The sequence below is a fragment of the Sceloporus occidentalis genome, unplaced genomic scaffold (genome assembly GCF_023333645.1).
Source record: "Sceloporus occidentalis isolate IW3139 unplaced genomic scaffold, rSceOcc1.0.p SCAF_1, whole genome shotgun sequence".
Lineage (NCBI taxonomy): Eukaryota > Metazoa > Chordata > Lepidosauria > Squamata > Phrynosomatidae > Sceloporus > Sceloporus occidentalis.
The window spans coordinates 10038055-10065657 of NW_028316981.1; the positions used below are offsets into that span (position 1 = coordinate 10038055).

A 27603-nucleotide genomic window follows, 5' to 3' on the forward strand; every position below is an offset into this window, starting at 1 on the left:
TCTACTTCTTTCCATTTGTTTTCATAATCCTGAATTGTTTTCCCTGCTGCATACATGGACAGTCTATCCAAATTCCAGAACTCAAGCACCTTTAACTTCCATTCTTCTATGGTGGGAATTATTCTAGTATTCCAATGTTTAGCCAATACCATGTGCGCTGCTGAAATCATATAGAATCACTCTAATTTGATTTAAGTTCAAGTTAGTTTGTATTACATGTAATATATTTAATAAAAATAATTCTGGAAGAAGGGGGATGTTCAATCTTAATACTTTTTGGATTTCCTTATGTATATTTTGCCAAAAAATTTTCACTTTAGTGCACTGTCACCAACTATGATACATGGTGCCTATTTTGTCTTTGCACTTCCAACATTTTCCATCGTGTTTGTTATTCATCTTAGATAGCCTTGACGAAGTTAAGTACTATCTATGTAACACCTTTAAACAATTTTGTTTTAACATACTGCATTTTGTAAACTTTTTGGATAATTTTCCATGTATGTTCCCACATTTTTAGGGGTATTGTTCTTCCTATGTTTTGCATCCAGCGAATCATGCTTTCTTTAATTATTTCATCTTCTTGTTCAATGTTTAGTATAAGTTTATAAACCTTAGTCTCAAAGTCACCACAAGATTCCTTTGCATACTGATACCTCTCAGTTGAACAGTGTCCACACTTTAGAATAAATGAAGTTTGACATAGTTTTAACTGCCACTGCTTCTGTCCTACAGAATGCTGGGATCTGTAGTTTAGTGAGGCACCTGATGTGCTCTCTCTCTCTCTGTCTGTCTGTCTCTCTCTCTGACAAACAAGGGTAAACACCTGAACAAACTAGAATTCCCAGGATTTATTTATTTTTAATCATGAATTTTAAACATGAATTTTATATTTAATTATTGTCCTACATATTGTAATATAAATATTGCATAGAAATGCAGCTTAATGCGTGTATTTTATGTAATGATTGTGTTTTCACTCTGTTGTAACCCGCCTCGAGTGCCTTGGCTGAAGAGCGGGGTATAAATAATAATAATTATAATAATAATAATAATTATTATTATTATGAGGATAGACTGGTAAGAAATACAATACTCTCTCTGGCTTTTCTTCGTGAAGATTCAGGAGGGACTCATCCCGCGCTTTCATGCCCCACAGTTTGAGAACCACTGTTTTAGGGAACAATTGTCCAGTAATGTGAACTTTTAATTTTGTTGGTATAATCACTGTCTGTATTTAAATAATATATATATTATTTTAAGTATTATGGTTACAATTTAGTTTCAGTCCAGGACATCAATTGCCAAATGCTAATCAAGGAAACATTATATACCCACCTCTCCTGTTTTCTCTCGCAGGTGGTGGAATGAATCAGAGGCTGAGTTCAAGACCTTTATTCAGAGAAGAGATTATTCCTCTAGAACTGGATCAGGTAGGATGAGAATAATGGGAGAAGCTCTGGTAGCAGAGAGGCAGCCTGGATATTTTGCTTTTGAAATGCTGATAACTTAAGTGGAGTTCCTGCTATATTGGACCAGAGTGGTTTGTTTGGTTCAGTGATGGTTGGTGGTTTCCATGTCAATGTGATTAATGAATTTGCTCAGGGTTTTGGTGTAAATTTTAAAAGTGCTGTCTAGGGTGTTGGATCTACTTTGAGGGTAAGATTTAGCAACTGAAATAGTGGCTTTAAGATCATAACTCACCCCTTGAATGATTCAGAAGAAGAGGAGGTGGTAGCAGTTTGCCAGGAATCTGCATGGCAGGGGGTTGGACTGGATGGCCCTAGTGGTCTCTTCTAACTCTACGATTCTATGATTCTATGATAATTGGAATCCACCAGGAGTGCTTTAGTTGTGTATTTCTACATGGCATGAGATTGGATTAGATGGGCCTTTACTTCCTTCCAATTCTATGATTCTTTGAGTAACCCCCTCCCAGTGGATTCACTGCTCCATTTATTTGAAAGCCACCAGCCACCATTGATCCACTTCCATTTGGAGATCCCATGGATGGGCAGGAAATTTGGGTAGTAATCTTTTCCCTGAATGGGTATCCAGATACAGTTGGCCCTTGGTATCTGCTGGGTTTTGGTTCCAGCACCCTCTCCAATGGATACCAAAATCTGGATGCACAAGTCCCATAATATACAACAGCATAGTACACAGGTGTCCTTTGAATGAAATGACAAAATCAAAATTTGCTTTTTGGAACTTTTTTTTTTTGGAGGGGGCAATATTTTCAGGCCATGGATGACTGAATCCTTGGATATGGATGGCCAACTGTACATATTGATAAGCTCATGTGATAGTCATGTAAAATCTTCCTAGTACAGAGTTTCTTTGGTGTTTTTTTTAAACAATTTAAGGAAAGTAAACACATGACACATTGTCCTAAACGTTTTGTTCATAGTTCAAAATGAAAATATTTCATAATTCACTTTTACTTTTTTCCCCCTAGAAAAATAATGGGGATAAAAAAAATTCCCCTTTAGTTTTTTTCAAGCTTTTGGGGCCTTTGCATATCTACTTCTGACTTGTACAGAATGTTCTTTCTCCTGGCACCCCTTGCAATTAATTGTTTCTTCAGAAAACCCCCTGAACAAGGAGAGAATTGCCAGCATAAAAAACCAGGAGAGAATACCTGTCCCAGACTTTTAGCACATGTTGCTCCTCACATAAGCCCATCACAACCCCTGCTGAAACCCTCACAACAATGAAAGGTGCAGGAGGGTGCATCTGCACGGTAGAAATAATGCAGTTTGCCACCACTTTAACTGCCATGGCTCCATCTGAGAAAATCCTGGGCTTTCTAGTTCTGTGAAGCACCATCACTCTTAGGCAGAGAAGGCTAAGTATCTTACAAAACTACAAGCCCTAGGATTCCATAGCATTGAGCCGTGGCAGTTAAGGCAATGTCAAACTGCATTCATTCTGCAGTGCAGATTCAGCCAAACACTTCATTTGCAAAATCCCCCGTCTTTGGGGAAAACAGACATCTGCACCAGAATGACCAGATGTTCTCACCACAAAGCAGGACAAAAGTACCAAAAAAAACCAACAACCATAGCACAGTCAAGAAAAAAATGTATTGTAGAGCATTACAAAAGAAAATCTAAAAACACTCATATCAATATAGACTTCATGCTCCTTAGCCATGCTCAAAAGGGAGGACATTTTGGAATCCTTGCTGGACAGGAGGTGGGAATGAAGGACACATGGCCTGGAAAAAGAGGACATGTCTGGTCACCCTGCATGAGAGCTTTAGGCCGAAGAAGCCAGTGGAGCTTTGAAAGCTCGCATTGGTCCAAAACACATTGCAGAAATAATCCATCCAGTTTGCCTTTGCTCAGTGTTAGGGAATCCTGGGAATTGTAGTTCATTGTGGCACCAGAGCTCTCAGACAGAGAAGGCTAAATGTATCACAAAACAAAAATGTCTCTCAGGATTCCCAAGAATTCTGAGCTAGGGCAGTTGAAATGGTTTGAAACTGGATTATTTCTACAATGTGTTTTGGATAGATTTGGTGCATTTTCGTTGGGCAATAAAGGTATCACTGTTCTGTGGATTTTGGGTGGTGTTGTACTTTGCCACCCCCTGGGTATGTTCAGTTGGCAGAGGAGGCTATAAAGACCTTGTGAAACTATAAATCCCAGGATCCCCTAGGATGGAGCTCCAGCACTTTAAAAGTGGTGCCAAAAACCTGCATTCGCATTACAGTGTAAACACATAATAATGCATAGTTTGATACCACCTTTACTGCCTTGGCTCCAATGCTACAGCAGACTGGGATCTGTAGTTTTATGAAGCATTATCCCTCTTTAGTAGGGAAGGCTATAAAGACCTTGTGAAACTACCAATCCCAGGATGCCCTAGGATGTGGCTCCAGCACTTAAAACTGGTGCCCAAAAAAACTGTGTTAGCTCTACAATGTAGATACATAATAATGCATAGTTTGACTCCACTTGTAACTGCCCTGGCTCCAATCGTACAGAACACTGGGATCTGTAGTTTTATGAAGAACTATCCCTCTTTGGCAGATAAGTCTTTAAAAATCTTGTGAAACTGCAAATCCCAGGATTCCCTAGGATGGAGCCCCAGCACTTAACAGTGGTGCCCAAAAAACTGCATTGACACCACAGTGTAGTGGATACATAATAATGCGTAGTTTGACACCACTTGAACTGCCCTTGAACTCCCCAGCATTTAACAGTGGTGCCAAAACGTGCATTGTATCTACAGTGCAGAGGCACCCATCAGAAGGCCAGCAGCCTAAACATCCTCCTAGATGGCAGGGAAAGAGTTAAAGGCATAGAGGGTGTTTTTCCCAGGGCGCCTAGAGAGGCTGTGTGGGAAAGGGGGGTGTAAATAGAAGGCCCTCCTTCCTTCCTTCCTGTTTCCTCCCCTGCTTCCTTCCGGTCTGCTTCTCCCACCCACCCCGCCTCCCACGTGGGGGGAGCTGGCTGGCTGCTAGTAAAGGGTAAGCTGTGCCAGTGGTCCTGCTCAGTGGGAAGATCACAGGGACCTGGGGGGGGGGTGATGGGGATGATGGGGATGAAGGACCTTAGGGGATGGAGGAGGAGGAGGAAGAGGAGATGATTGGGATGGAGGTGGGGGTCCTTGGGAGAGATGGGGAGGAGGCGACTGAGATGATGATGGTGGTGGTGCTGAGGATGAGGATGAGGGGGGGCTTGGAGGAAGAAGTGGGGATGAGGATGAAGGTCCTTGGGGCAGATGGGGAGGAGATTGAGATGGTGATGGTGGTGAGGATGAGGAACCTTGGAGGAGGAAGAAGAGGAGATGGAGATAGGAGTGAGGGACATTGGAGGTGATGAAGGGGATGGGGATAAGGGATCTTAGGGGAAGGAGGAAGAGGAGGAGATGATAGTGATGGGAATGAGGGTCCTTGGGGGAGATGGGGAGGAGGAGATTGAGATGGTGGCGGTGGTGAAGATGAGGGACCTTGGAGGAAGAGGAAGGAGGAGATGGGGATGGGAATGAGGGTCCTTGGGTGAAATGGGGAGAGGGGGAGGAGATTGAGGTGGTTTGGGTTGTGGTGAAGATGAGGATGAGGACTCTGGAGGAGGAGGAGATGGGGATAGGAATGAGGGACATTGGCGGAGATGGGTAGGAGGAGGGGATAGGGAGGAGGGATCTTAGGGGATGGAGGAGGTGATAATGGTGGTGGTGAGGATGAGGATGAGGGACCTTGGAGGAGGAAGAGGTGTAGCTGGGAATGAGGCACATTTTAGGGGGTGGAGGAGGAGGAAGAGATGATGGGGATAGTGGTGGTGAGGGACCTTGGAGATGGAGATGAGGAGGAGGGTGGTGAGGATGAGGGACCTTGAGGAAGATGGGGAGGAGAAGGAGATGATGGTTTTGGGGAAAATGAGGATGAGGAGGAGATGGGAATAGGAATGAGGGACATTGGAGGAGATAGAGAGGAGGAAGAAATGGGGAGGAGGGACCTTAGGGGTGGAGGAGGAGATGATAGGGATGGGGATGAGGAGGGGGAATGAGGGACATTGGGGGAGATGAGGAGAAGGAGCAGGAACAGGAGGATGAGAGTGAGGAATCTTGGGAGAGATGGGAGGAAGAGATTGAGGTGGTGATGAGGATGAGGAACCTTGGAGGAGGAGATGGGGATGGAGATAGGAATGAGGGACTTTGGAGGAGGAGGGGATGGGGATGGGGATGGGGATGGGGATGGGGATGGGGATGAGGGATCTTAGAGGATAGAGGAGGAGATGATAGGAATGGTGGTGGTGAACGACCTTGGGGGAGCTGGAGATGAGGAGGTGTAGGAGGTGGTAGTGGTGAAAATGAGGATATGATGAGGGACCTTGGAGGAGGAGGAAATGGGGATAGGAATGAGGGACATTGTAGGAGAGGAAGAGGAGGAGAAAATCATGAGGGTGATGAGGGACCTTGGGGGAGATGGGGAAAAGGAGGAGGAAATGATGATGGTGGAGGAGATTATGGTGATGAGGGACATTAGGGCAGATGGGGGGAGGAGGGGGTGGGGATGAGGGACCAGAGGATCAGAGCTACCATGCCGGGGCAAAAGAGTGGGACCAAAAATATCACCATATTTTAAACTTTAAACTCTTACTTTCAATGACTTTAGCTTTGGAGAAGTATTTCAGTGTTTTGGCATTCGTGTGTGAGGCAGAGCCACACCAAATCTGGGAAGCCACCAAATGCAGACAGCATGGGAGGCGGGGTGGGGGCAGGCCATATAGGAAAGGCTTCAGGCCAGATTTCATTCCAGTCCCTGAGGCTTTTCCCTTGTCACTGCTCATTAGGCCCCTGTTTAATTTGTCACCACCTTATGTGCTGTAGCTCCATCCTATGGAATCCCAGGATTTGTAGTTTTACATGGTCTTGTGCCTTCTCTGCCAAAGAATGCTGGTGTCTTTCAAAACCACAAATCCCAGAACCTGTAGGATGGAGCCGTGGCAGTTAAACTGGTGCATTAATTTCTACAGTGGTTCCCAAGCTTTGTTCCTCCAGATAATGTGAACTTCAGCTCCCATAATTCCTGACTGTTAGCCAAGTTGGCTGGGGCTTTTGGGAACTGAAGTCCGAAGGGAATGGAGGACTAGAGGTCAGGAACCATGAGGCACTCATATTTTTTGGATCCATTTATTTATCTCACCTTTCTCCCTACAAAAACACAAACACAGTATGAAGAAGAGTTTTAAAGACAGTTAAATAACCTAGCCTATAAAAACAATACAAATCTAACTTTTTAAAAAATGTTTAAAACATATTGATAAGGATAAAAGTAGAGCACTTGCTATTAAAATACCATTCTGCAGCAGTCGGATAGTGACCAAAGCCCTGTCTGAATAAAAAAGTCTTTGTCTGCTGGTAGAAAGAGAACAGGTAAGAGGGCCAGTTGAAACTCCTGTGGGAGGGAGTTCCACAGCCTAGGAACAGTCACCAAGAAGACCCTCATAGCAAGGCTTTTGTGACAGATCATGTTGTTAGTCCTGACTAGAGTAGAGCCATTGAATCAAAGGGATTTCCAAGTGTGCCTGTGATTGAAAGATTTTCCTGGCTGCATTAGAGAATTGGGTGAACAAGGGAGGCCTTTGGTTGGGTCCCGAAAAGTAGTTGTCTTCTTCTACTTCCAGGCTGAGAAAAGATGGCAGCGGTGGGGAGCTCTTCTGTGACATCCGTAGACCTCCCCTTACTTGAACAAGGAGAGAAGATGGGGGGAACAGAAGACCCCGGAGGTCCCAAACCAGGAAAGGAATCCAAAAGAACAGGAAGAGACCTTCAGGCAGGGGCAACAAAGGACCTTTTGGGGTGGACGGCCCCCCAGCAGGTGAAACAGGAACCAGGGGAGATGATACCCCAAGGCTGGGATGGATCCCTTCAGGAGTTCCTGAAGGCCACCCAGTCCCCTCATCTAGCATGGGGAAACCCACAGCTCCTGTTGCCCATGCCATGGGAGGAGAATGGAAAGGGTTTCCCATTTGAGGGAACTGCCGATGCTTGGATGTGGCCCCGAGGAGAATGGGCGGCCAGGCCCTTAGTGGGAGAAACTCAACCAGCTTCCCTCAGCATAGAGGCAGGAAACAGGGGAGACAGCAGGAGGTTAAAAGCAGAGGCCCCAAAGCCCAGCCCCATCGGTGCAGAGGCCCAGCGCCGGCGCTTCCGACAGTTCTGCTACCTGGAAGCTGAGGGCCCCCGTGAGGTGTACCTCCATCTCCGTGCCCTTTGCCGCCAGTGGCTGGAGCCTGACAGACACTCCAAGGAGCAGATCCTGGAGCTGGTGATCCTGGAGCAGTTCCTGACCATCCTGCCAGCGGAGATCCAAAGCTGTGTCAGAGAACGGGGAGCAGAGACCTGTGCCCAGGCAGTGGCCCTAGCTGAGGAGTTCCTAAAGGGGCAACAGGAGCCCAAGAGGTGGGAGCAGCAGGTGAGTTAATCTTCCCTCCAAATCGAGAGCAAGGACAGTGTTAATCAATCCTTCTCCTCCATCACCCAGCCTTCTCAGAAGGAAGTGGGCCAGTGGGGAAGCCACTGCCTGTCCTCGTACTCCTCTGCCTTACTAGGGATTCTATATGGAGAACCTCAGGAGAAAGCCCGGGCAGCAGAGGACCCTTGAAGTTGTGTCACATTCTTGTGGGCTACCAAAAATCCTTTGGTGGGCCACATGCAGGCCTAGGCCCTTATGCTGAGCAGGCCTGACTTATAGCAACCATAAGGCAAACCTATCATGGGTATTTTTGGGCAAGATTTGTTCAGAGGAGGTTTGCCATTGCCTTCCCCTGAGGCTGAGAGCATGTCACTCAGTGGGTTTTATGGCTGAGCTGAGAATTGAATCCTGGACTCCGGAGTTGTAGTCCAACGCTCAGATCACTATGCCACGCTGACTCTCATTTGAGAAGGCCTAAACCAAAAATGAGTTGAACAGTGTTATCACTAGTGTTGGCGTCACTTGGTGCTCATGGTTTCACTCCCCCCCCAACCTCCTCCCAAACCCCAGCATACAGAATCCCTAGTAATACTTTTTGTACTGATGTTACTTATAAATTGTAATTCTCATATATCACTGAATGTAATGGTAATAGTTGTTACACAAACAACTAGCAAAATCAAAACGATACCTTTAAATTGCAGAGTCTGAATGTATTTATATGTGCATAGCATCATGTGGTTAAAGTGAAAATTTGGTAAGATGTGAAGTTTTTAAAGAACAATTTTCAAAAACTAAAATGTAAAATTTAATTTTAAAAACTCCTGGGGCTTTCCCCCACTGAGTCTCACCACTCTCACACCATCTCTTCTGCTGAGATCCAGCATTTTAAAAGGATGCAAATGAATGCTATAGTCCGTTTCTGCCCAAATGTTTGGGGAGCAGTGGTGTCACCCCCACTTAGCATGTCACCTGGTGTGTCATGTCCCAAATGCCCGCACTGTGTAGTGACACCCTGGAGCAGAACCCTCTTGCTTTTCCCTCACACATTAGTGGTGGCTGGTGACTTCCACATCGCTTTCCTTTGGACATACTTTATTATAGGAATTCATTCTATAAGGCAGCACATTCCACTGTCAAAGAGCTTCTAAAATCATTTCCCTAACTATTCATACAGTCTATAAGGATCCTTCCTGGGACATTGCTGGGACCTTCACTCCATGCATCTGAGGAAGTAGACCAAGTCTACCAAAGCTAGTGCTACAAATTTTATTAAGTTAGTCTCAAATATGCTACAAGATCCCTTTGCATACTGATATTGCAGACTAGCATGGCTGTGTCTCTGAGTTATGAGAAATGTCCTTCCGAGAAATTATAGCATGGCTCTTAGCTGGGAGCAAAAAGCTAGGAAGACACCTTGAGGAGATTTTTACATCATTTTCATTCCAGGTGCCAAAGGGTTTTCAAGAAACTCCTGGAAATGCTGCCAAGGCTGAGCACGGCCCATCAGACAATGGACAATGGCAGCTCTACAGAGAGGCCAAGCAGGACAGCGATGGAGAGGTCAGCTCCTTGGGTGAGTAACTCAGGTCAGGGAATAAAGTACATTTGCCCCTCCTAATACGCATTTGAATATACACGGAGGGGTGACCTCCGCTATTTGCAGTGGTGCATGCACCCTTGCTGCACACATGGGGGCGTGCTCCATTCAAGCCTATGGGGTTGAATAAGCGTGACCCTCCATTTTTGTGGGGTGGGTGGGTCCAGAAGGGATATCCTGCAAAAACGAAGGGTCAACTGTAGATTGAAATGAACACCATTAGCAAAGCTTGGTTTCACTCCTTCCCTCCTCAACCTTAGGCCAAATCTGCACTGCAGAATTAATACAGTTTGACACCACTTTAACTGCCATGGCTCAATGCTGTGGAATTCTGAGCTTTAAAGGAAATAACCAATGCTTTGTTCTTTGCCTGAAAACTAACTGGCAGCTGGTGGAACTTAATATTTTAATATTGGTGTGATATGTTCATTTCTGTAATTATATCTCACTTTTTCACTTCAAATTCTCTTTTTTCTTTTGTACATGGAATGATTGGTGTGTGTCTCTTTTCCTTTTTCTGTCTTTCAGCGGGCGACGGGTGGGTGAGTGAGAACGAGGAGGAGAAACCTCAGCTGAAATGCTCTGAAAAAACAGTACCATCTGAGGCTTTTGGAGATGCTGCTTTCTTGTGCCAGGAGCAGCTAGAGGCCTTTGAAAATGAGCACAAAGCAGAGAATCAACATGAAGGCCTTTTTGCAGAAGGAAACTGTAAGCCAGTCCCTTGTCAGAGAGGTGGCCGGAAACTCGGGGAAACCACTCCCCAAGAAGGGATCCAGAGGAAAAAAGTGTGCATGGAGTGTGGGAAGGGATTTGCCCGCAGCTCTGATCTGCTGAAGCATCGGCGGACTCACACCGGAGAAAAGCCATACCAGTGCCTCCACTGCGGGAGGAGCTTCAGCGACCGCTCCAATCTTATTGCACACCGAAGAATACATGCTGACAAGAAGCCATATCAGTGCTTAGACTGTGGGAAATGCTTTTGCCAGAACTCTTACCTGGTCCGCCACCGGAGGACCCACACGGGCGAGAAGCCCTACAAGTGCTCCTATTGTGGCAAAGGCTTCAGCGACAGCTCAAACTTGGTTGTGCATAAACGGACTCACACGTCGAGCGACAAGCCTTACAGGTGCCTGGATTGTGGGAGGAAGTTCAGTGAGCCCTCGCTCCTCAGCCGGCACCAACGGATGCACGCTAAAGAGAGGCCGTACAATTGTTCGGACTGCGGGAAGACTTTCCGTCACCGTTCGGATCTCGTTCGTCACCGGAGGACCCACACAGGCGAGAAACCATTCAAGTGCTTAGACTGTGGCAAGTGCTTCAGCCAGAGGTCCCACTGCAGTACACATGAGAGAAGACACACTAGGCAGAAACTCTTCACACAGTGTTCAGATAATGGAAAAAGCTTCAGCACTGCTGACATTGGACTTCCTGCAAAGGAGGAAGTTGCTGAAACTTCTCAAAGAATTATGACTCCAAAGGACATGAGGATGGGGCACATGTGTGTCCTTCTTCACACAGAATGGGGTTACTTGTAGTCTTGTTTGATTGTAGAACAGCCTGATCGCTTGGAGGAAATTTTTAACTCACCCCAGGCAAGTAGTAGGGACGTCTCCCTCTCTCTGACTGACTGTTTTTCTCTCCCTTCTGACTGAAAAGTATTTCACATAGCCTGCTTCTTACTTATTTTGGGGGTCAGACTAGTAACTTTTACTCTGTGCCGAAATAGGGATTAGAATTTAGCATTTTGGGACCCTCCTTTTGTTTTGTTTTAAAGCATGTTTCTGGCCCTACTTGCTGCCCATATCATTTTGAAAACATATATGCCTAAACAATATCCAGAGAAATCTCAGAAGCCCAAACAGTGAGTGAATTTGAAGGGGATCTTGCAACATGGACAAGGCAGAGCTGCTCCCACTTTCTCTAAATGAAAAATAGCAATATGCCAGATTGGTGGAGTTGCAGAATGAGGCCTTGCTCTGGGTAGGATTTGGGATAGTTTCTTGTTTTGTGCTTTTAATTCATTTCTGACTTATGGCAACCCTAAGGCGAACCTATCACAGAGTTTTGTGGGGCTGAGTGTGGCTTGACTAAAGTCAGTTAGAAAGTTTCCATGGCTGAATGGGGAATCGAACCTTGATCTCTAGAGTCCTAGTACTACGCTGAAGCAACTACACCACACTGGGTATCTCGCATAGTTTAGCTGCCACATAGTCAGTGTTTTGACCTTAAAGCAGGGTTGTTGTTGTTGTATGCCTTCAAGTTGTTTCTGACTTATGGCAACCCTAAGGCAACCCTAACGTGAGGTTTTTTTGGCAAGATTTCTTCAGAAGAGGTTTGCCATTGCCTTCCCCTGAAGCTGAGAGTATGTGACTTGTCCAAGGTCACCCAGCTGGTTTCGTGGTCAAGGGGGGGGGAAGGGCTCAATAAAAGGAGAAAGGTGGAAGGAAGAGGATGGAAGGAGGCAAGATGGAATTGAGAGTGTAACTGAAATATAGCTTATTCAGCCCAACATGTTTTGGGAATGATCTTGGTAGAGGGGACAAGTGAACAAAGAGATCCTTTATATGAATGGATCACTTTTCCAATAGATCCAGACGTTGCTTTTGGGGCAAAGTGTGAAGAATTTCCCAGCTAGCATAGCCACAAGCATGATAAGCCTGAATCCTTATTTACATTTCAGTCTCCCCACCTAAAATATAGCACAGGTGAGCAACTGGAGCGGCCAGTTTCCACCATAAACCCCCTGTGGCCTTCATCCCCCCTTCCATGGCAAGCCCAAATACCTGTTTTCTCCTGCAGTCCCTTTCAAAATTGCAACAAGAAGTGGAGGCCCATCATTTCTGGTCACTATTTTGAGAAGGACTGCAAAGGAAAACAAAGGTATTAAAGGGTTCTAGGGTGCTTGTTGTTTTGGGGTGGTGGCAAAAAAAAAAAGCGTTTTCACATGTTTGGAGGTCTTTTATGAAATGGGACAAAAATTGCCTCAAAATTATGTGTTTTTGTTAAATGGGAGGGGACTGATAGGAGACTTCAGGGGCCACCAAAATGGAAACCAGGGGCCACACTTTGCCTACCCATGATATAGGATATAGAAAATGAATGATGTTCCTTGGTGTCATCGGGGACAAATACTCTGGGCCAAATAAACTTTAATTTTAGTGTAGTTTTGTAACTAAGCCCTCAAAAGTCACTAGACAACAAGGAGATTTATTGCCATGACGATACTTGGATTTGCAACATGCCTACTTATCTCTGGGAATATGGACTACCAGTCCCCTAAATGTTGTACAGTAATTGTTGTGTGCCTTCAGGTCATTTGCAACTTTTGGCAACCCTAAAGCAACACTTATCATTGGGTTTCTTTGAAAGTTGGTATGTGTGTGAGGATACTCCAGCCCTATTTTCAAAAGCCATTTGTCTGGTTAGTAATAACTCACTAAAACATGAGTTAGGTGTTCTGTTGTTGGCATTTTTACAAAGCTTCTGTGCTACAGCAGGTTCTAATTTGGATCTGAATAGCATCCCTGTCCCCTCCCCTGGGAAAAAGAAGCATTTAAGGATGGGCATTTTTGCATGGTGTAGTGGTTTGAATGCTGGACTCTGGAGACCAGGGTTCAAATCCTGGCTCAGCCATGTAAACCCATTAAGTGAGCTTGGGCAAGTCATACTGGTGGCGCAGTGGTTAAATGCCTGCACTGCAGCCACTCACTCACAAACCATAAGGTTGCGAATTCAATACTAGCAAAAGGGCTCAAGCTTGACTCAGATTTGCATCCTTCTGAGGTCACTAAAATGAGTACCCAACTTGTTGGGGGCAATTAGCTTACACTTTGTAAACCGCTTAGGGAGTGCTTAAGTGCACTGATAAGTAGTATAAAAATGTACTTGCTATTGCTATTGTTACACTCTTTCAGCCTTAAAGGATGGCACTGGCAACCCCCCTGGGAAGAAACTTGCCAAGAAAACCCTGTGATAGGGTTGCCTTAGGTATGAAATTACTTGAAGGCACACTACAACAGACAAATGGTAGGAGAAGAGTGAGTAGCCGCCTTCCTCCACCAGCACTCTTGCCCGGGCAAGATCTGTTTCCTCCTCTTCTTGCCCTCTAGACTTTTCTTTTAAAAAATGGAAGGAGGGTAAATTCATGGTATGGGCCAGGATTAGGTGTTGTCACCATGAAGGTCATGAACCATGACAAAGGCTGGCACTGTCTGGTGGTTCCACACCAGGGTAATTTCCAGTTATGTTAGTGCAAGTGCAATGGGCCCTTGATGTGGATTTGTTCCAGGATCCCTCCATGGACACCAAGATCTGTGCTAAAAACCCATTGAATACAGTGCACTCACGCCATACAAGGACACGCTATACGCGGCTTTAAGCTTATGTGTAAAGCCTCACACAGGGCGCAAGAGCCTGTGCATCCCATTCAAATGAATGGGGTGTGCGCCCATGGCGTGCATGTGCTGCTGTGTGCACAAGTCCCATTCATTTGAATGGGGCTCCAGCATAGGCGGAATTCACCTTACGTGGGGGTCCGGAACGGATCTCCCACATAAGGCGAGGGTCCACTGTACTAGTAAAATGGTGTTCCTTATATAAAATGGCAAAATCAAGGTTTGCTTTTTGGAATTTATTTTTGAATATTTTCAATCCGTGGATACTTGAATCTGTGGATAAAAAAATCTGTGGATATGAAGGACTGGCTGTTCTTTCTCTGAGATTGCTTCCTTGTGCAATCATCCTCTCCAACCTGCCAGATGGTACCCACACACAGTTCTATTATCTGACTCAAACCCTCATGTCAACACCTAGCTGGCCTTCCTTCACCCTCCCCGACCTCAGCAGAAGTACAGTGAAAGAACTTTACACTCTGCCAGCTTCAAATATGATCTTGGCCTTACCCTGGGGCATTAAACACCATGTTACATATTTGTTTTCTAGTAAGGGAGAGCTGTTTCTTATGGAACTGCATTTCTACTCTAGTTTTTTATGCCTGCTGTCAGAACATGTATATGCAACCCTTTCCGTGCAAGTATTACTACATTTGCATGTAACTGTTGCATCTGAAAAATGTTAACATGGAGGGGGAACTTTAGCTTATCCCTGGAGAATTTGTGGGCATTTGTCATTCAAGAACCTGGATGTGACTTTGTTGGACAGAAATGCCTTTGCATGGGCAGATCCTTGCTCTGTTTTCAGAGGTTGTAAAATAAATCTGAAGAAAACTGCAATAGGGCTAGTGTTATTTACCACAAAGAGAAAAAATATAGGATATTTTTTTTTGGGGGGGGGGGGAGATGATGTGACTGATGGAGACAACAAAACATTGAGCTATGGAAGTAAAAGTGGTGTCAAACTGCTTTTTTTCTGCAGTTGGAAAGTACCCCCAGTATATGCTACTGTAGTAGATGAAGGCAGATTTTAATCAACTAATCCACTTTTAAAATAAAATGTCAAAATACACCTAAGGACACCCTTAGCATCCATACCAAGTTTCAGGTTTATAGGTTTGAGAGTCTTGCAGCTTTGTCAGAGATGCACACAATACGCTTTTTTAAAATAATAGATTTATTAAAGCTATTTTGTAATTGCTTATTTTGATGACCTCAATTCCCAAACTAATATTGTATTTCCAGGATATGCTTTGGCTGATCTCAGGGAAACAGTAAATTATCTGTTTTTAATATGGCATCCTGAGATGAACCATATTGAGACACTTTCTTCTTTACCTCTGTATCAATGCTGGGAACTGCACAGCCCTCAAACTGTTGCTGGACTGCAGTTCTGAACAGTACTAGCCAGTATTTTCAGTGGCAAGAAATGCTGGGATTTGCTGTTCAGTAACATCTACAAGGTGGCACAACTCCCACTTCTATACCCCTAATTGTATCATTTAAATAGCAGCCTCTATTTTCAATGTTTTTCATTTCAAACTGAAGCTCTGCACTGGTTCAAGACACTTGGTCTCACCTTCCCATTTAATTTTAAACTAAATTCAGTTATCTGGGTAGATAATTTTCCTTTCATTTGTGAGAACTTGCAGTCCATTAGGAACAGTGCAGTCTATAAAGATGATTTGCCCTTCTCTGAAAAGTGCCTTGTTTAATGGTTTGAATTGTTTTCCACATTGGAGGACTCTAACTTTGGGACACCTGTATGACTTGTTGCCATATTAGCGTAGTCCTCATGCAATCCTGCTAATAGGAAACAAGACTGTAACCTCTGTTTTGGACTGATGCATAACTTTTTCTGTATAATTTTTTCTCATTATGTGATCCATACAAGTTGTTAATTTGCCTATTAGACAAATTACAGTCAGCCCTCCGTTTTCACAGAGGATCCGTTTCGGACCCACCCACCCCGCAAAAATGGAAACTCGCACATATTCAATCCCCATAGGTTGAATGGGAGCCTGTGCCCGCGAACAGCTGCAGACGAGTCTTAGGCATGCACCCCATTTTAACTACTTCTGTTTGCTCCTCACAAGTAAGCAAGGGTCGTGGATCTGAAGTCCGCGCAAACAGAGGAGCAACTGTATATCCATTTTGTTTGCCTATTTACCCTTTGCACCAACTCCAGCTTGCACAGTTCTTGTGTGTGACCTGGAGAATGGTTGGAATAAATTAACTTTAAAGTTGATTTGATGACTCACTAGCCTCTTAAAACAAAAAACTGTGGATTCAAAGGATTAGTTTTATGTCTTCAGGCTCAGACATTGACACTGCCTTGTGCTCAAATTCTCGGCTATACTGTTTTTCAGCAGTCTCATTTTGCTGTTCTGGGACATGAGTGCCTTGTGATTCACTATACCTACTACTGCTGTCATTCTGAGATGCCTTCCATTGGGGACTCTTAGTGGAAGTCCTTTCATTCACTGTGTGGATTCTGATGTGGAAACCAAAGTTCTCACTAGAACGGAAGTTCTTTCCACACACTGAGCATTTAAATAGTTTCTTGCATGTGTGGGATCTCTGATGATCAGTCAGACTACTACTGTGAGCAAAGCTCTTTCCACACTCTGAGCATTCAAATGGTTTAAATGTGTGGGTTTCTTTATGGTAAGTAAGGTTACTACTCTGAGCAAACCTCTTGCCACACTCGAAGCATTGGTAAGGTTTCTCTCCTGTGTGAGTTCTCTGATGATACATAAGGGTACTGCTCTGAGTGAAGGTTTTCCCACACTCTAAGCATTTATATGGTTTCTCCCCAGTGTGGATCCTTTGATGTTTAGTAAGGGTACAACTCCGTCTGAAGCTTTCACCACATTCTGAGCATTCAAATGGCTTTTCCTCTGTGTGGGTTTTTTGATGGGTAGTGAAATTATTGCTCCGACTAAAGCTCTTTCCGCACACTGAACATTTATATGGTTTCTCCCCAGTGTGGATCCTTTGGTGATCGATAAGGGCACGTTTCCGGCTAAAGCTTTTTCCACATTCAGAGCACTGAAATGGTTTTTCACCTGTATGGGTTCTTTGATGAGTAACAAAGTTACTGCTCCGATTGAAGCTCATTCCACACTCTGAGCATGTATATGGTTTCTCTCCAGTGTGGATTTTATGATGTACATTAAGTGTACGCTTCTCACTGAAGCTCTTTCCACACTCTGAGCATTGAAATGATTTCTTTCTTTTGCAAAATCTTTGAGATGTTCTTGTTATGTCTTTCTTTCCTGCTTGACACTTTTCTAGCATGGAGTTTTCATGGAATTCTGAAACTCTGCAGGCAACAGAGTTTTCTCTCAAGTTATGTCTTTCTTCATATTCCTGCTTGTCCTCTTTTTTCTCCTCCTTTCTATCTCCTGCAGGAATAAAGAGAAAAAAGTAAGCATGAAGAGAATGGCTCCTCAAAGGAGAGAAACAAAATTGAAAAAGGAGAGAGGAAACAGATTCTATCTTGTATTCAAACAGTAGCTGTGAGCTGGCACTAATCAGCAGCTGACAGGGTACCATTAAAAAGCTTTAGTTGCTCAGTATGGCAGTTCAGTTGCTCGCATTTCCACTTGAAAAAGCTCAAACTGCAGGGATGGGAAGATCTCCAAGTAGGACCTTCCAAGGCCATGATCAATCAAGTATTGGGCAAGATGGAGCAATGCCAGAATCCTATGTTGTTCTATGTCAAGAAACAGAATAAATAAGGACAGTGAGGCTGTTTTTTTAAGGAGGCAAATTCTATCATGTATTAAAATAACCATTTTAATTGGTTATTTACAATTGTAAACTTGTAAATGTTTTTCTTTTTGATTAAATAAACGATGAGACTGCTGTCTATGCAACACAATCACTTAGTACCACTTCTCAAGGCACACTGGAAGCTGGCTGAGTGATGACTTGTAGATCCTTACTCAAGGACACAAACCACTATGTTGCACCCCCAGAAATTATATCTTGCACCCCCCAGAGGTGAGGGCACCCCAGTTCGGGAACCCCTGGTCAAAATGAAGGAATGTAAATTCCTAGGCTGATAAAACCTCTTATTCCACTGACACTTTCCCCAACACCTTGGGAGATAAACACTTCAATGATTTATTTCACAGTGGGCAGAGTTCCCTCTGCCCAGGTATTAACTGGCTGCTTCCCTTAACAAATGTTGCAGTAGATGTACGTGATCCTTAGTAAAGGAAACATTTTCCAGAAGTACTCACGAAGGGGTCCCCACTATACAATGAAGAAACTACCTGCTGATCTGCTATCCCCGTACCGCTCCATGAACGGATCTTTTCTTTCTTCCACCCACAAGGTGGGTTCAGGTTTGGGAACCAGAAGTGACTCTGCAAAGAAAAAAGCACAACACTCATTTCTAGCACTTCTGAATAAAATAAATAGTATTATAAACTCCATATATACAGCATGCTAACAATACTGGAGGATGGAGAGTGGAGGTTACTGTTTGGTTTTATGCTTCTTATCAAATTTGCAGATAACACCAAATCGGGAGGGGTAGCTAATACCCCAGAGGGCAGGATCAGAATTTAAAATGACCTTAATAGATTAGAAATGAAAGGTACTACACTTGGGGGGGGGGGGGGGATGAAATGTATAGATATAGGATGGGGAACACCTGGCTTAACAAGACTATGTGTGAAAGGGATCTAGGAGTCCTAGTAGACCACAAGCTGAACATGAGTCAACAGTGTAATGCAGCAGCTAAAAAGGCTAATGTGATTCTTGGCTGTATCAATAGAAGTACAGTGTCTAGATTGAGGAAAATAATAGTACCACGCTGAGAGAGCTGAGTATGTTTAGCCTGGAAAGATGGTTAAGTGACACAAAAGCTATCTTTAAATATTTGAAAGGATGTCATACTGAGAGGAAGGAAGCTTGATTTCTGCTGCTCCTGGGACTAGGACACGGAGCAATGAATGCAAACTACAGGAAAAGAGATTCCACCTAAATATTAGGAAAACCTTCCTGAGATTAAGAGCTGTTCAACAGTGGAATATGCTGCCTTGAAGACCCCAAAGAGTCTCCTTCTTTGGAGGTTTTTAAACAGAGGCTAAATGGCCATCTGTCAGAAATGCTTTGATTGTGTCTTCCAGCATGGCTGAAGAGGATTGGACTGGATGGCTCTTGAGATCGGTTTCAATTCTATGACTAAGGGCATCAGCCTACAACTGGTGTATGGTAGCCACTTCACCTGGAATGGAAAAGAAACTGGTGGCTACTTTCTTCACTGCAGCACAAAGAATCATAAAATCCTAAGAGTTGGAAGAGACTGCAATGGCTGTCTAGTTCTGCCCCCTGCCTTACAACAATACAATTACATCACTTCTCAAAGATGCCTATACAGACTCTACTTAAAGACCTTCAAGGATGGAAAGTCTGCCAGTCTCTGAGGAAGGTCATTCCACTGTCCAACAACTTCAACCAAGGAGCTCTTCCTAATGTTTAGGTTGAATTTCTTTTCTTGAAGTTTGAATCCATTGGTTTGTGCTCTAGTTTCAAGAGCAGCAGAAAACAAACTTGCTCCATCTTCTACAAGACATCCCTTCAGATGTTTAAAGATAGCTCTCATGTCAACTATCAATCTTCTTTTCTCCAAGCTGAACACACCCAGCTCCCCCAGTCATTCCTCATAGTTTCCAGACCTTTGATTATCTTGGTCACCCTCCTCCAGATATATTCCAGCTTGTCCTTCTTGAACTGTGAAACCCAGAACTGGATACTGTCTTCCAAGTGGTGGAGTCTAACAAAAGCAGAAGGGAAGTCCAACCTCAAAGTGATGGACCTTCTATGTCCATTGCACCCTTCTTCAAAGTAATAAGCATTCATAATGCCATACACTACATCTCCCCACTCAACATACCATTCAGCTGCTGCAGCTCCCTCCCACAGTTATTTAGTGGCTGTTGGAGAGCAATGGGATCAGAGAAGCATCTGGCTATGGAGACAATGAAAAAAGGTTAGTAAGTTCCTCTTTGTTAATATTGCATCAGTCTAAATTAAGCAATCAAATTTTACCGTCTTCTACCAACCTGCCCCCCCCCCATAATACCATGGTGGACTCCATATATGTGCCTCATACTATGCCCCTCCTATCCTCTAGTTTTTCATTTAAAAAAGGCATTTTCTGCTTCAAAAAAAAAAAAAGCTCAAAATGCCACTCAAGCTCTATATGGGTTTTGAAGGGCGTGTTTGTCACATACCTAGGGTATTTTCATCATAGATGCAGCCTACATAACCTGGATGCAATCCAAAAGCTGATTCCCCACACCCCCCAATTTTATTTTATTACAATTCAGGGACTGTATAATGTGACAACATATAAAGCAGCAATGATTGTCTAACAGTTATTAATAACAAAATAACAAAACAACAGTATTAATGAGGCTGTAATGATAGTCAGATCCTGGAACAGTTGAGTCTTCGTGTAGAATGTCTTTCCAGAAAGTGTCATGTGGTGGTGGAGGTTGTATCTGTCATGAATTATTGTTGATGTACTCTATGAAAAGGAACCATTTTTCAGTAAATGATGTTTTTCCAATGTGTCCTTTTGATTTTCTTAAATTGTCTGTGTGTTTATCCATCAGCCGTATGTCCCAGATTTTCCTCCAACACTGAGTTGATTTTTTTTCCACTTAAAGAAGACAAAATAATTGGTTTGTTTCCAGGTACAATTGGTCTTGACCTATAAAGCCCTATACAGGTTAGGTCCAGAGTATCTGAAAGACTATCTCTACATACAAACCTGCCAGATTTTTAAGCTCTTCAGGGTAATGCTGTCTCTCAGTCTCACCACCATCACAGGCTCACTTGGTGAAGACACGAGAGAGAGCCTTCTCAGTGGCTGCTTCCACCCTCAGGAGATTACCACACACGGCTTTTAAACTGCGATTTCACCTGAAAGGAAGTGGCTTTGGTGATACTGGTCACATGATGCTACCTCCCAGCCATAGTTGCCCTGTCCCCTCCGCATCCCTTTTCATTCATGGGGGAAACCTGTAAATAAACTGGGAACCATACAATGCCCCAGGTTCAAAAAGTAATTCCTGGGGTACTTATGTGACTGCCAGTCATGTAGTGTCAGTCTCTGCTCCTCTTCCCTTTCCTCCTTCCCCCCTCCCTCAGTTTTTTGTGCAATTGCAGAGCTCTGCAGCCTCAACTGAAGTTTTTTTAATTATTGCTTTATGTTCTTGAAGTCTCCTCTATTCATATAACCAGGAACATTAAAATATCCCAAGAATTCCAGATTTATCTCAAAGAGAGAAGCCAAGTTAGAAGTGGAATATACTCCCTCGGAGTGTGGTGGAGTCCTCTTCTTAAGAGGTTTTTGAAACAGATGCTGGTTGCCCATCGGTTGGGGGTGCTTTGATCGTGTATTCCTGCATGGCAGAATGGGTTTAGACAGAATGGCCCTTGTAGTCTCTTCCAGTCCTATGATTCTAAGATTTTAAGTGTAATGGACAACCCATTAGCCCTTACCTAGTGAGGTGGCACCTCCCGCCTTCTCCTGGACAATCCATCTCAATGGTATCTTCTGACCAGTGTCCAGTGGAGTATTCTCTTCCTCAGGGTTCTCAGTGGCTGCTGTGGTTGGCATGCTTGTCATCTGAAAGAGCAGGAAAGACTAGAGGCAGAAGAAAGAGCAGATTAGGAAAGGTGCAAGACAGGGCAAAGGCTAGTGTTACACAATCACAGACTCTTAAAGAGTTGGAAGGGACCATATTGTCCATCTCTGGTCCAACCCCCTACCATACAACTACAGCACTCCTGAAAGATGAACATTTACTCTCTGAAGACCTCCAAAGAAGGAGAGTCTATCACCCTTCAAGGCAATCCATTCCACAGTGGAACAGTTCTTACAATAACAAAGAAATCTTCCTCATGTGATCAGAAGTCACTTCCTGTTTACTTTTCCTGTTTTTTTTAAAAAAGGACTTTCCTAACCCAGAGAATGTTGTTGTTGTTGTTGTTTTTGTTATTATTATTAAAGCCTCCATAACTTTGGATGAATCAACTACATCTGTAAGTCTTCTTTTGTGTGCAAAAAGTGTTTTAGAGCATTGCCAATAGTGACAGCTAGTATTTTGCTTTTGTGGTTTTTCTTTTTCTGCTACCACAATATTGTTTGGCTGTACCTGGGTGGGTTTATCCCCAGACTGCACCAGTAGTTGGCTTTTTCCCTCGCCAACAGTGAGTGCCAAATGTGGAGAAAATGCCTCCCATGCTTGGAGACATAGAGATCCACAAAAACAGCCCTTGGGGGCTGCATATGGCCCACAAACTGCAATTTGCCCAGCCAGCATAAAGGAACATACCTAAAATGTCTAAAATTACTAACAGTTATCCCTTCTAGTAGAAAAGGAGCATTAAGGGCCCCCACAAACCCAAGTACAAAAACCTTTAAAAGACAAAGGGCCATTCTATTTACCTGCTAATTATTGTTGGTTTTTTGGCTCATAATTTTGTTGTTGTTGTTGTGTGCCTTCAAACCATTTCTGACTGATGGTGACTTTAAGGCCAAACGCTCACAGAGTTTTCTCAGGCTCAGTGTGTGTGACTTGCCCAAGGTCACCACTGGGCTTCCATGACCAAACAGGGAATCAAACCCTAGTTTCCAGAGTCATAGTCCAACAAACCATTACACCACACTGGCTCTCAATTTCCTAGTATCCTGAGCAAATTTAGCAATCTCCACAGTAATGGAAATATCACCGCTTCCTAGCAGCGTACCGATCTGTTCTGAGGGGGATCCGTCTCAAAAAGAATGCAGGGTAGAAATCTGGGTCTTGGAGTCTTATCTATAGTGAGCAGCTCAATAAACAGTGGGAGGGTTCCTCAACTTTACGAGATTTACAAATGCAAAATCTTGGATGTAATGGGGTGCTATTAACCTCTTATCCAGAAAGGTAGTAGGCACACACTGGAGAGATAGGGTTGTAGATTATTTTTGGGACAGCCTACAGTCTTAATTTTTTCAAGACTAAAGCAAATAAGATATTGTATGGCCTATCCAGATCGTAACTTGCATTGAGCTATTAATTTTGATTAGCCATGCTTTTAGTGTTGTGAGCTTTTTAGCTGTATCATAAGCTCACTTGGGCTTCAGAGCTGGGAAAAGACATTATCTATATAAATAATAATAATAATAATAATAATAATACAGTAACAAAATTGGTGGTAGGTAACTGAGAACCGATGTTGTGCAGTGATTTGAGTGTTGGTCTACAATTGTGGAGATCAGGGTTTGAATCCCTGTTAAGCCATGGAAATCCACTGGGGGACCCTAGGCAAGTTACACTCTCTCGGCTTCAGAGAAAGACAATAGCAGGCCTCCCTTGAAAAAAATCTTGCCCAGAAAATGCTCTGATAGGTTCGCCTTAAGATCAGCATAAGTCAGAAACAACTTGAAGTCTCAAGACAACTAGGTAGAAATTATGCTATAGCAAGTGATAAACACAAAGCTATTCCAAGCTATTTCTTTACTACAGTTTTGTAGTAACAAATAAATTTGTCCATGTTCGGTGATTCTGAAACTCTGGCCTTCCAGATGTTTTGGACTTCAGCTCCCAGAATTCAAGAGTATTGGTCAAGATGGCAGAGGCTTCTGGGAGCTATAGTCTAAACATCAGGAAGGCCAGAGTTTGTAATTCACTGAGTAGATCAATGATTCCCAAATTTCCGTCCTCCAGATGTTTTGGACATCATCTCCCAGAATTCCTGACTGTTGACCAAGCAAGCTGGGGCACCTGGGAGTTGAAGTCCAAAACACATGGAGGAACATATTTTTTGGGAATCCCTGGTGTAGATAATTGATGTATACACTTTGAAAGATTACAAGTAACCTTTTTGAGAGGAATCCTGCCCTAAATTGTCCATGACAAGTAGGACATTTCTTTTAGAATATTTATCTAGAAAAGAACTACACAGCCAGTGAATAATTTCTACAGGATCATTTCTCATCTTCTGCCCTTTGGAATTACCAAGGCGAGATGCTCTCACCTGCCTGTCTTCTTGCTTCTCTTCCTCCATGGGGGTTAGCAGGAAACCTTCCGCCGTGGCCAACATCTGGGAATTTGACTCCACTCCACACTCGCTCACCCAGTTCTCCATCTATGAAGGAAGGAGAACCAAGTACTACTCCCAGGATCATGAGAGTCATTGTGTGAGCTTCTGGCTTTAGCCACTAACTAATGGCATAGATCATGGAGCTCATAGGCCCCTCACCCATCGGATATCAGAACTCTATGAAATATTATCACTGCACCTAAAAGCTGCCAGGTTCTGTGAACAGATTACTGAGAAAACAAAACAAAACAAAAACAGGTTTCTAAAAAGAAAAGTCCAAAAAGTCCAGTTTTTGTTTGTTTAAATGGGCTTTTTTGGTTTAAACCAGTTTGGTTTTTTTCTTTGTTTTTTGGCATTAATGTGTAGGACTACACCATGACAGGACTAAATCAGAAAATTAAGTAGCAAAATACAGTACAGATGTTACAGCCACTAGCTTAAATAATAATTATTCTTTTTTTAAAAGCAAGTTGTTTTGATTGAACTTATATTAACTGAAAGGTTGCTTTCTTGCACTATAAAATAAAGTGATTAAAAAGAAGCCACTGGCACTGGATATTGGTCTGACAATGAACACAACTGCAATAAACAGTTAAAGTTAAAATGTTTAAATTCAAACAGTCCTTGTCATTCCAGTAAGAAGGCTGGAAAACAGTAATAATAGTCAGACTTTTAAAACAATTATGAATAATCAACTAAATAAACAGGTGTCTCTGTGTGTGCATGTTTTAAATCTTTTGGTATAAACCAGCCAACCCTGATTCTTCTGCACTGTTTTCCCCCAGAATATTCCACCTTTCCCAGCTTCAGTGGCTTCAGGGTATTGTCTTTCTCCTTCAGAACCAGTTCAGTTTTGTGCTGCCATCTTCCACCTCTGCTCCAACTCAGCCTCCAGCATAAGATCTCTTTCTTGCTCAGCTGCCAGCTTCAAAACAAAGGCACCAGGAATTGTGCGAATTCTGCCATGGCTCCGTCCTATACGATCCTGGGATTTGTAGTTTGGTGTGGCATCAGAGCTCTATGACAGAGAAGGCTAAAATAACTCACAAAACTAGAATACCCAGAATTGCATAGCATTGAGCCATGGCAGCTCAAGTGGTGTCAAACTGCATTAAATCTGCAGTGCAGATGCTGCCAAGTAGGAGGGGAGCTGCCCTCTCTCTTAAATTTTGTTGTTGTAATTTCCAGTTTATGGCAGCCCTACTTTCTAGAGACCAAGATGACAAAACCTAGGCTGGCATCCTTTGGACACATCATGAGAAGACATGAATCACTGCAAAAAAACAATAATGGTAGGAAAGTTAGAGGGAAGTAGAAAGAGAGGAATATTAATAATATAATAATAAAATTTTATTTCTATTTCCCGCCTCTCCCAATGGATCGAAGCGGGATTACAAGCATAAAACCAGAATTAACATCTAGATTACAATAAAATATCATCATTTAAAAAGACAATTTCTGGACAATAAAAAACATCATCTAACATGCAGTATTACAGCCAAAAGTAGGATTTCTTTAGGTTCTTCATAGAAAATCGGGTTGTTAAACCTGCCAGAAGAGATCTGTCTTTAGTGCCTTCTTAAAGGCATCTAAGGTGGTAATAAGATGGATCTCTTCCAGCAAGTTATTCCATAACTTAGGGGCTATGGCTGTATACACACCTCTGTGGGAAGTTGTTGTTAATCTGATCTTTGAGTAGTCTAATAAATTCTTCCCAGATGTTCTGAGAGTGGAGGGTGGATTGTGTAGGAAGAGGCGTTCCCTTAAGTAACTCAGGCCCAAGCCATGTAGGGCTTTAAAGGTAATAACCAACACTTTGTATTGCGCTCGGAAGCTAATAAATAAATAAATAAAATAATTGGCAGCCAATGAAGGGATTTTAGAACCGGTGTTATGTGGTCTGACCTAGATGTTCCAGTGACCAGTCTGGCTGCCACATTTTGAACTAGCTGAAGCTTCCGAACTTGGCACAAAGGTAGTCCCATGTAAAGCGCATTACAGAAATCAAGACGAGAGGTTACCAGAGCATGTACCACTGTTTCAAGGTCCTTTCTGTCTAGGTAGGGGCACAGCTGGCGTATCAGCCGAAGCTGGTACCAAGCACTCCTGGCCATCGCATCCACCTGAGATGATAACTGTAGAGATGAGTCCAAGAGTACTCCCAAACTGCAAACTTTGTCCTTTAGGGGAAGTGTGACCCCGTCCAGGACTGGTTGACAAATCTCCGTCCCTGGACTTGGGGTACCTATCGCGAGTACCTCTGTTTTCTCTGGATTCAGCATGAGTTTGTTTTTCCTCATCCAGCCCATTACTGACCCCAGGCAGACATCCAGAGGAGAGATGCAGTCCTTAGTCACTGTAACAGTTGGAGACATGGACAGATAAATCTGAGTGTCATCAGCATACTGATAACACCTCGCCCCATGTCTCTGGATAATGTCGCCCAGCGGCTCCATGTAAATGTTAAATAGCATGGGGGAGAGAATGGCGCCCTGAGGGATGCCAGATGTCTGCTGTCTCTTAGAGGAGCAGCTATCTCCCAGCCACACCATCTGGAATCTGGAGGTAGGAGCAGAACCACTAGAGCGCTGCATATGAGATGGGTGGACTCTATTAGAGATTATGAGGATGAGTTTGCAGGAATTGGGCAGAGCACTGCAGTGGGGGACAGGGGCTCTTGTAGATGCCTCATCCACAGGGTCACCATGGGTTGAGATCAATGTGAAGGCAGTTAACAACAACAAAGGCAATCCTATCCTGGGGTTTCATTGGCAAGATTGGTTCAGAGGAAGTTTGCCATTGCCATCCTCTGAGGCTGAGAGAGTGTGACTTCTTGCCCAAGGATATCCAGTGGGTTTCGTGGCTGAGAGTGAATCAAACCCTGGTCTCCAGAGTCACAGTCCAACCCTGAAACCATTATACCACACTACCTCTCTATATACATGTATCTGTCACACACACACACACACATGTATATACATCTATCTATCTATCTATCTATCTATCTATCTATCTGTGTGTGTGTATACACATAATATATATGTGTGTGTGTATGTGTATATGCATATATATACACACATATACATCTATAATTTAGGTGTGTGTGTGTGTATATATATCTATACATAGATATACACATATGCATCTATATGTGTGTGTATGTGTGTATATGTTTGTAGACACACATATAATTTGTTTTATGTGTCTGTGTGTATATATATATGTGTGTGTGTGTTTATATATACATATATATATATACATACATATACACACATATATACATATACATCTCCCTCTCTCTCTCTGTGTATATGTGTCTGTGTATATATGTGTGTGTGTGTATATATACACACACACACACATGAACATATATATATATATATATATATATATATATATATATATATGGTATGTGTATGTGTATGTGTATAAATATATATGTATATATACATATATATATATATATACACACACACACAGATTACACTACACACAGCAACACAGACAGGTGGGGAGGCTCTTGTGATGGAAGGCACCCCCTCCCCCGGCCTCCATTTCCCTTCCTCCTCTCC

At 43.3% G+C, this 27603-nt stretch overlaps 2 protein-coding genes across 3 annotated transcripts in view; one reads left to right on the top strand and one right to left on the bottom strand.

Moving 5' to 3' along the window:
• Positions 1 to 4432: 4432 nt before the first annotated feature.
• LOC149320675 (uncharacterized) lies at positions 4433 to 15089 on the top strand. Of its 2 annotated transcripts, none has more exons than XM_089504659.1 (4): positions 4433 to 4477; positions 7137 to 7927; positions 9377 to 9503; positions 10056 to 15089. In XM_089504659.1, exons 2-4 carry the CDS (start codon positions 7148 to 7150, stop codon positions 11060 to 11062), a joined length of 1914 nt encoding a protein of 637 aa, XP_089360785.1. In that variant the 5' UTR covers positions 4433 to 4477; positions 7137 to 7147; the 3' UTR covers positions 11063 to 15089. The 2 variants fall into 2 exon arrangements, with proteins under 2 accessions (XP_089360785.1, XP_089360794.1); XM_089504668.1 differs by lacking the exon at positions 4433 to 4477 and adding an exon at positions 6267 to 6885.
• A 13-nt stretch (positions 15090 to 15102) lies between these two features.
• The window catches only part of LOC149320676 (uncharacterized), a 29359-nt gene continuing 16858 nt past the window's right edge, over positions 15103 to 27603 (bottom strand). Inside the window, exons 6-10 of the mRNA XM_089500134.1 lie at positions 23966 to 24076; positions 21446 to 21590; positions 19830 to 19922; positions 18202 to 18294; positions 15103 to 17325 (exon numbers count right to left, since the gene is read on the bottom strand). Coding sequence (XP_089356260.1) covers positions 16208 to 17325; positions 18202 to 18294; positions 19830 to 19922; positions 21446 to 21590; positions 23966 to 24076 — 1560 coding nt within the window. The 3' untranslated portion in view covers positions 15103 to 16207. The remainder of the gene's footprint in view (positions 17326 to 18201; positions 18295 to 19829; positions 19923 to 21445; positions 21591 to 23965; positions 24077 to 27603) is intronic.

Bases quoted from the DNA above. Each gene is read 5' to 3' on its own strand.
- LOC149320675 (XM_089504659.1), top strand. From the start codon at position 7,148: ATGGCAGCGGTGGGGAGCTCTTCTGTGACATCCGTAGACCTCCCCTTA. The intron at 7,928-9,376 runs GTGAGTTAATCT...TTTTCATTCCAG, and splicing joins CCAAGAGGTGGGAGCAGCAG to GTGCCAAAGGGTTTTCAAGA. The intron at 9,504-10,055 runs GTGAGTAACTCA...TCTGTCTTTCAG, and splicing joins TGGAGAGGTCAGCTCCTTGG to CGGGCGACGGGTGGGTGAGT.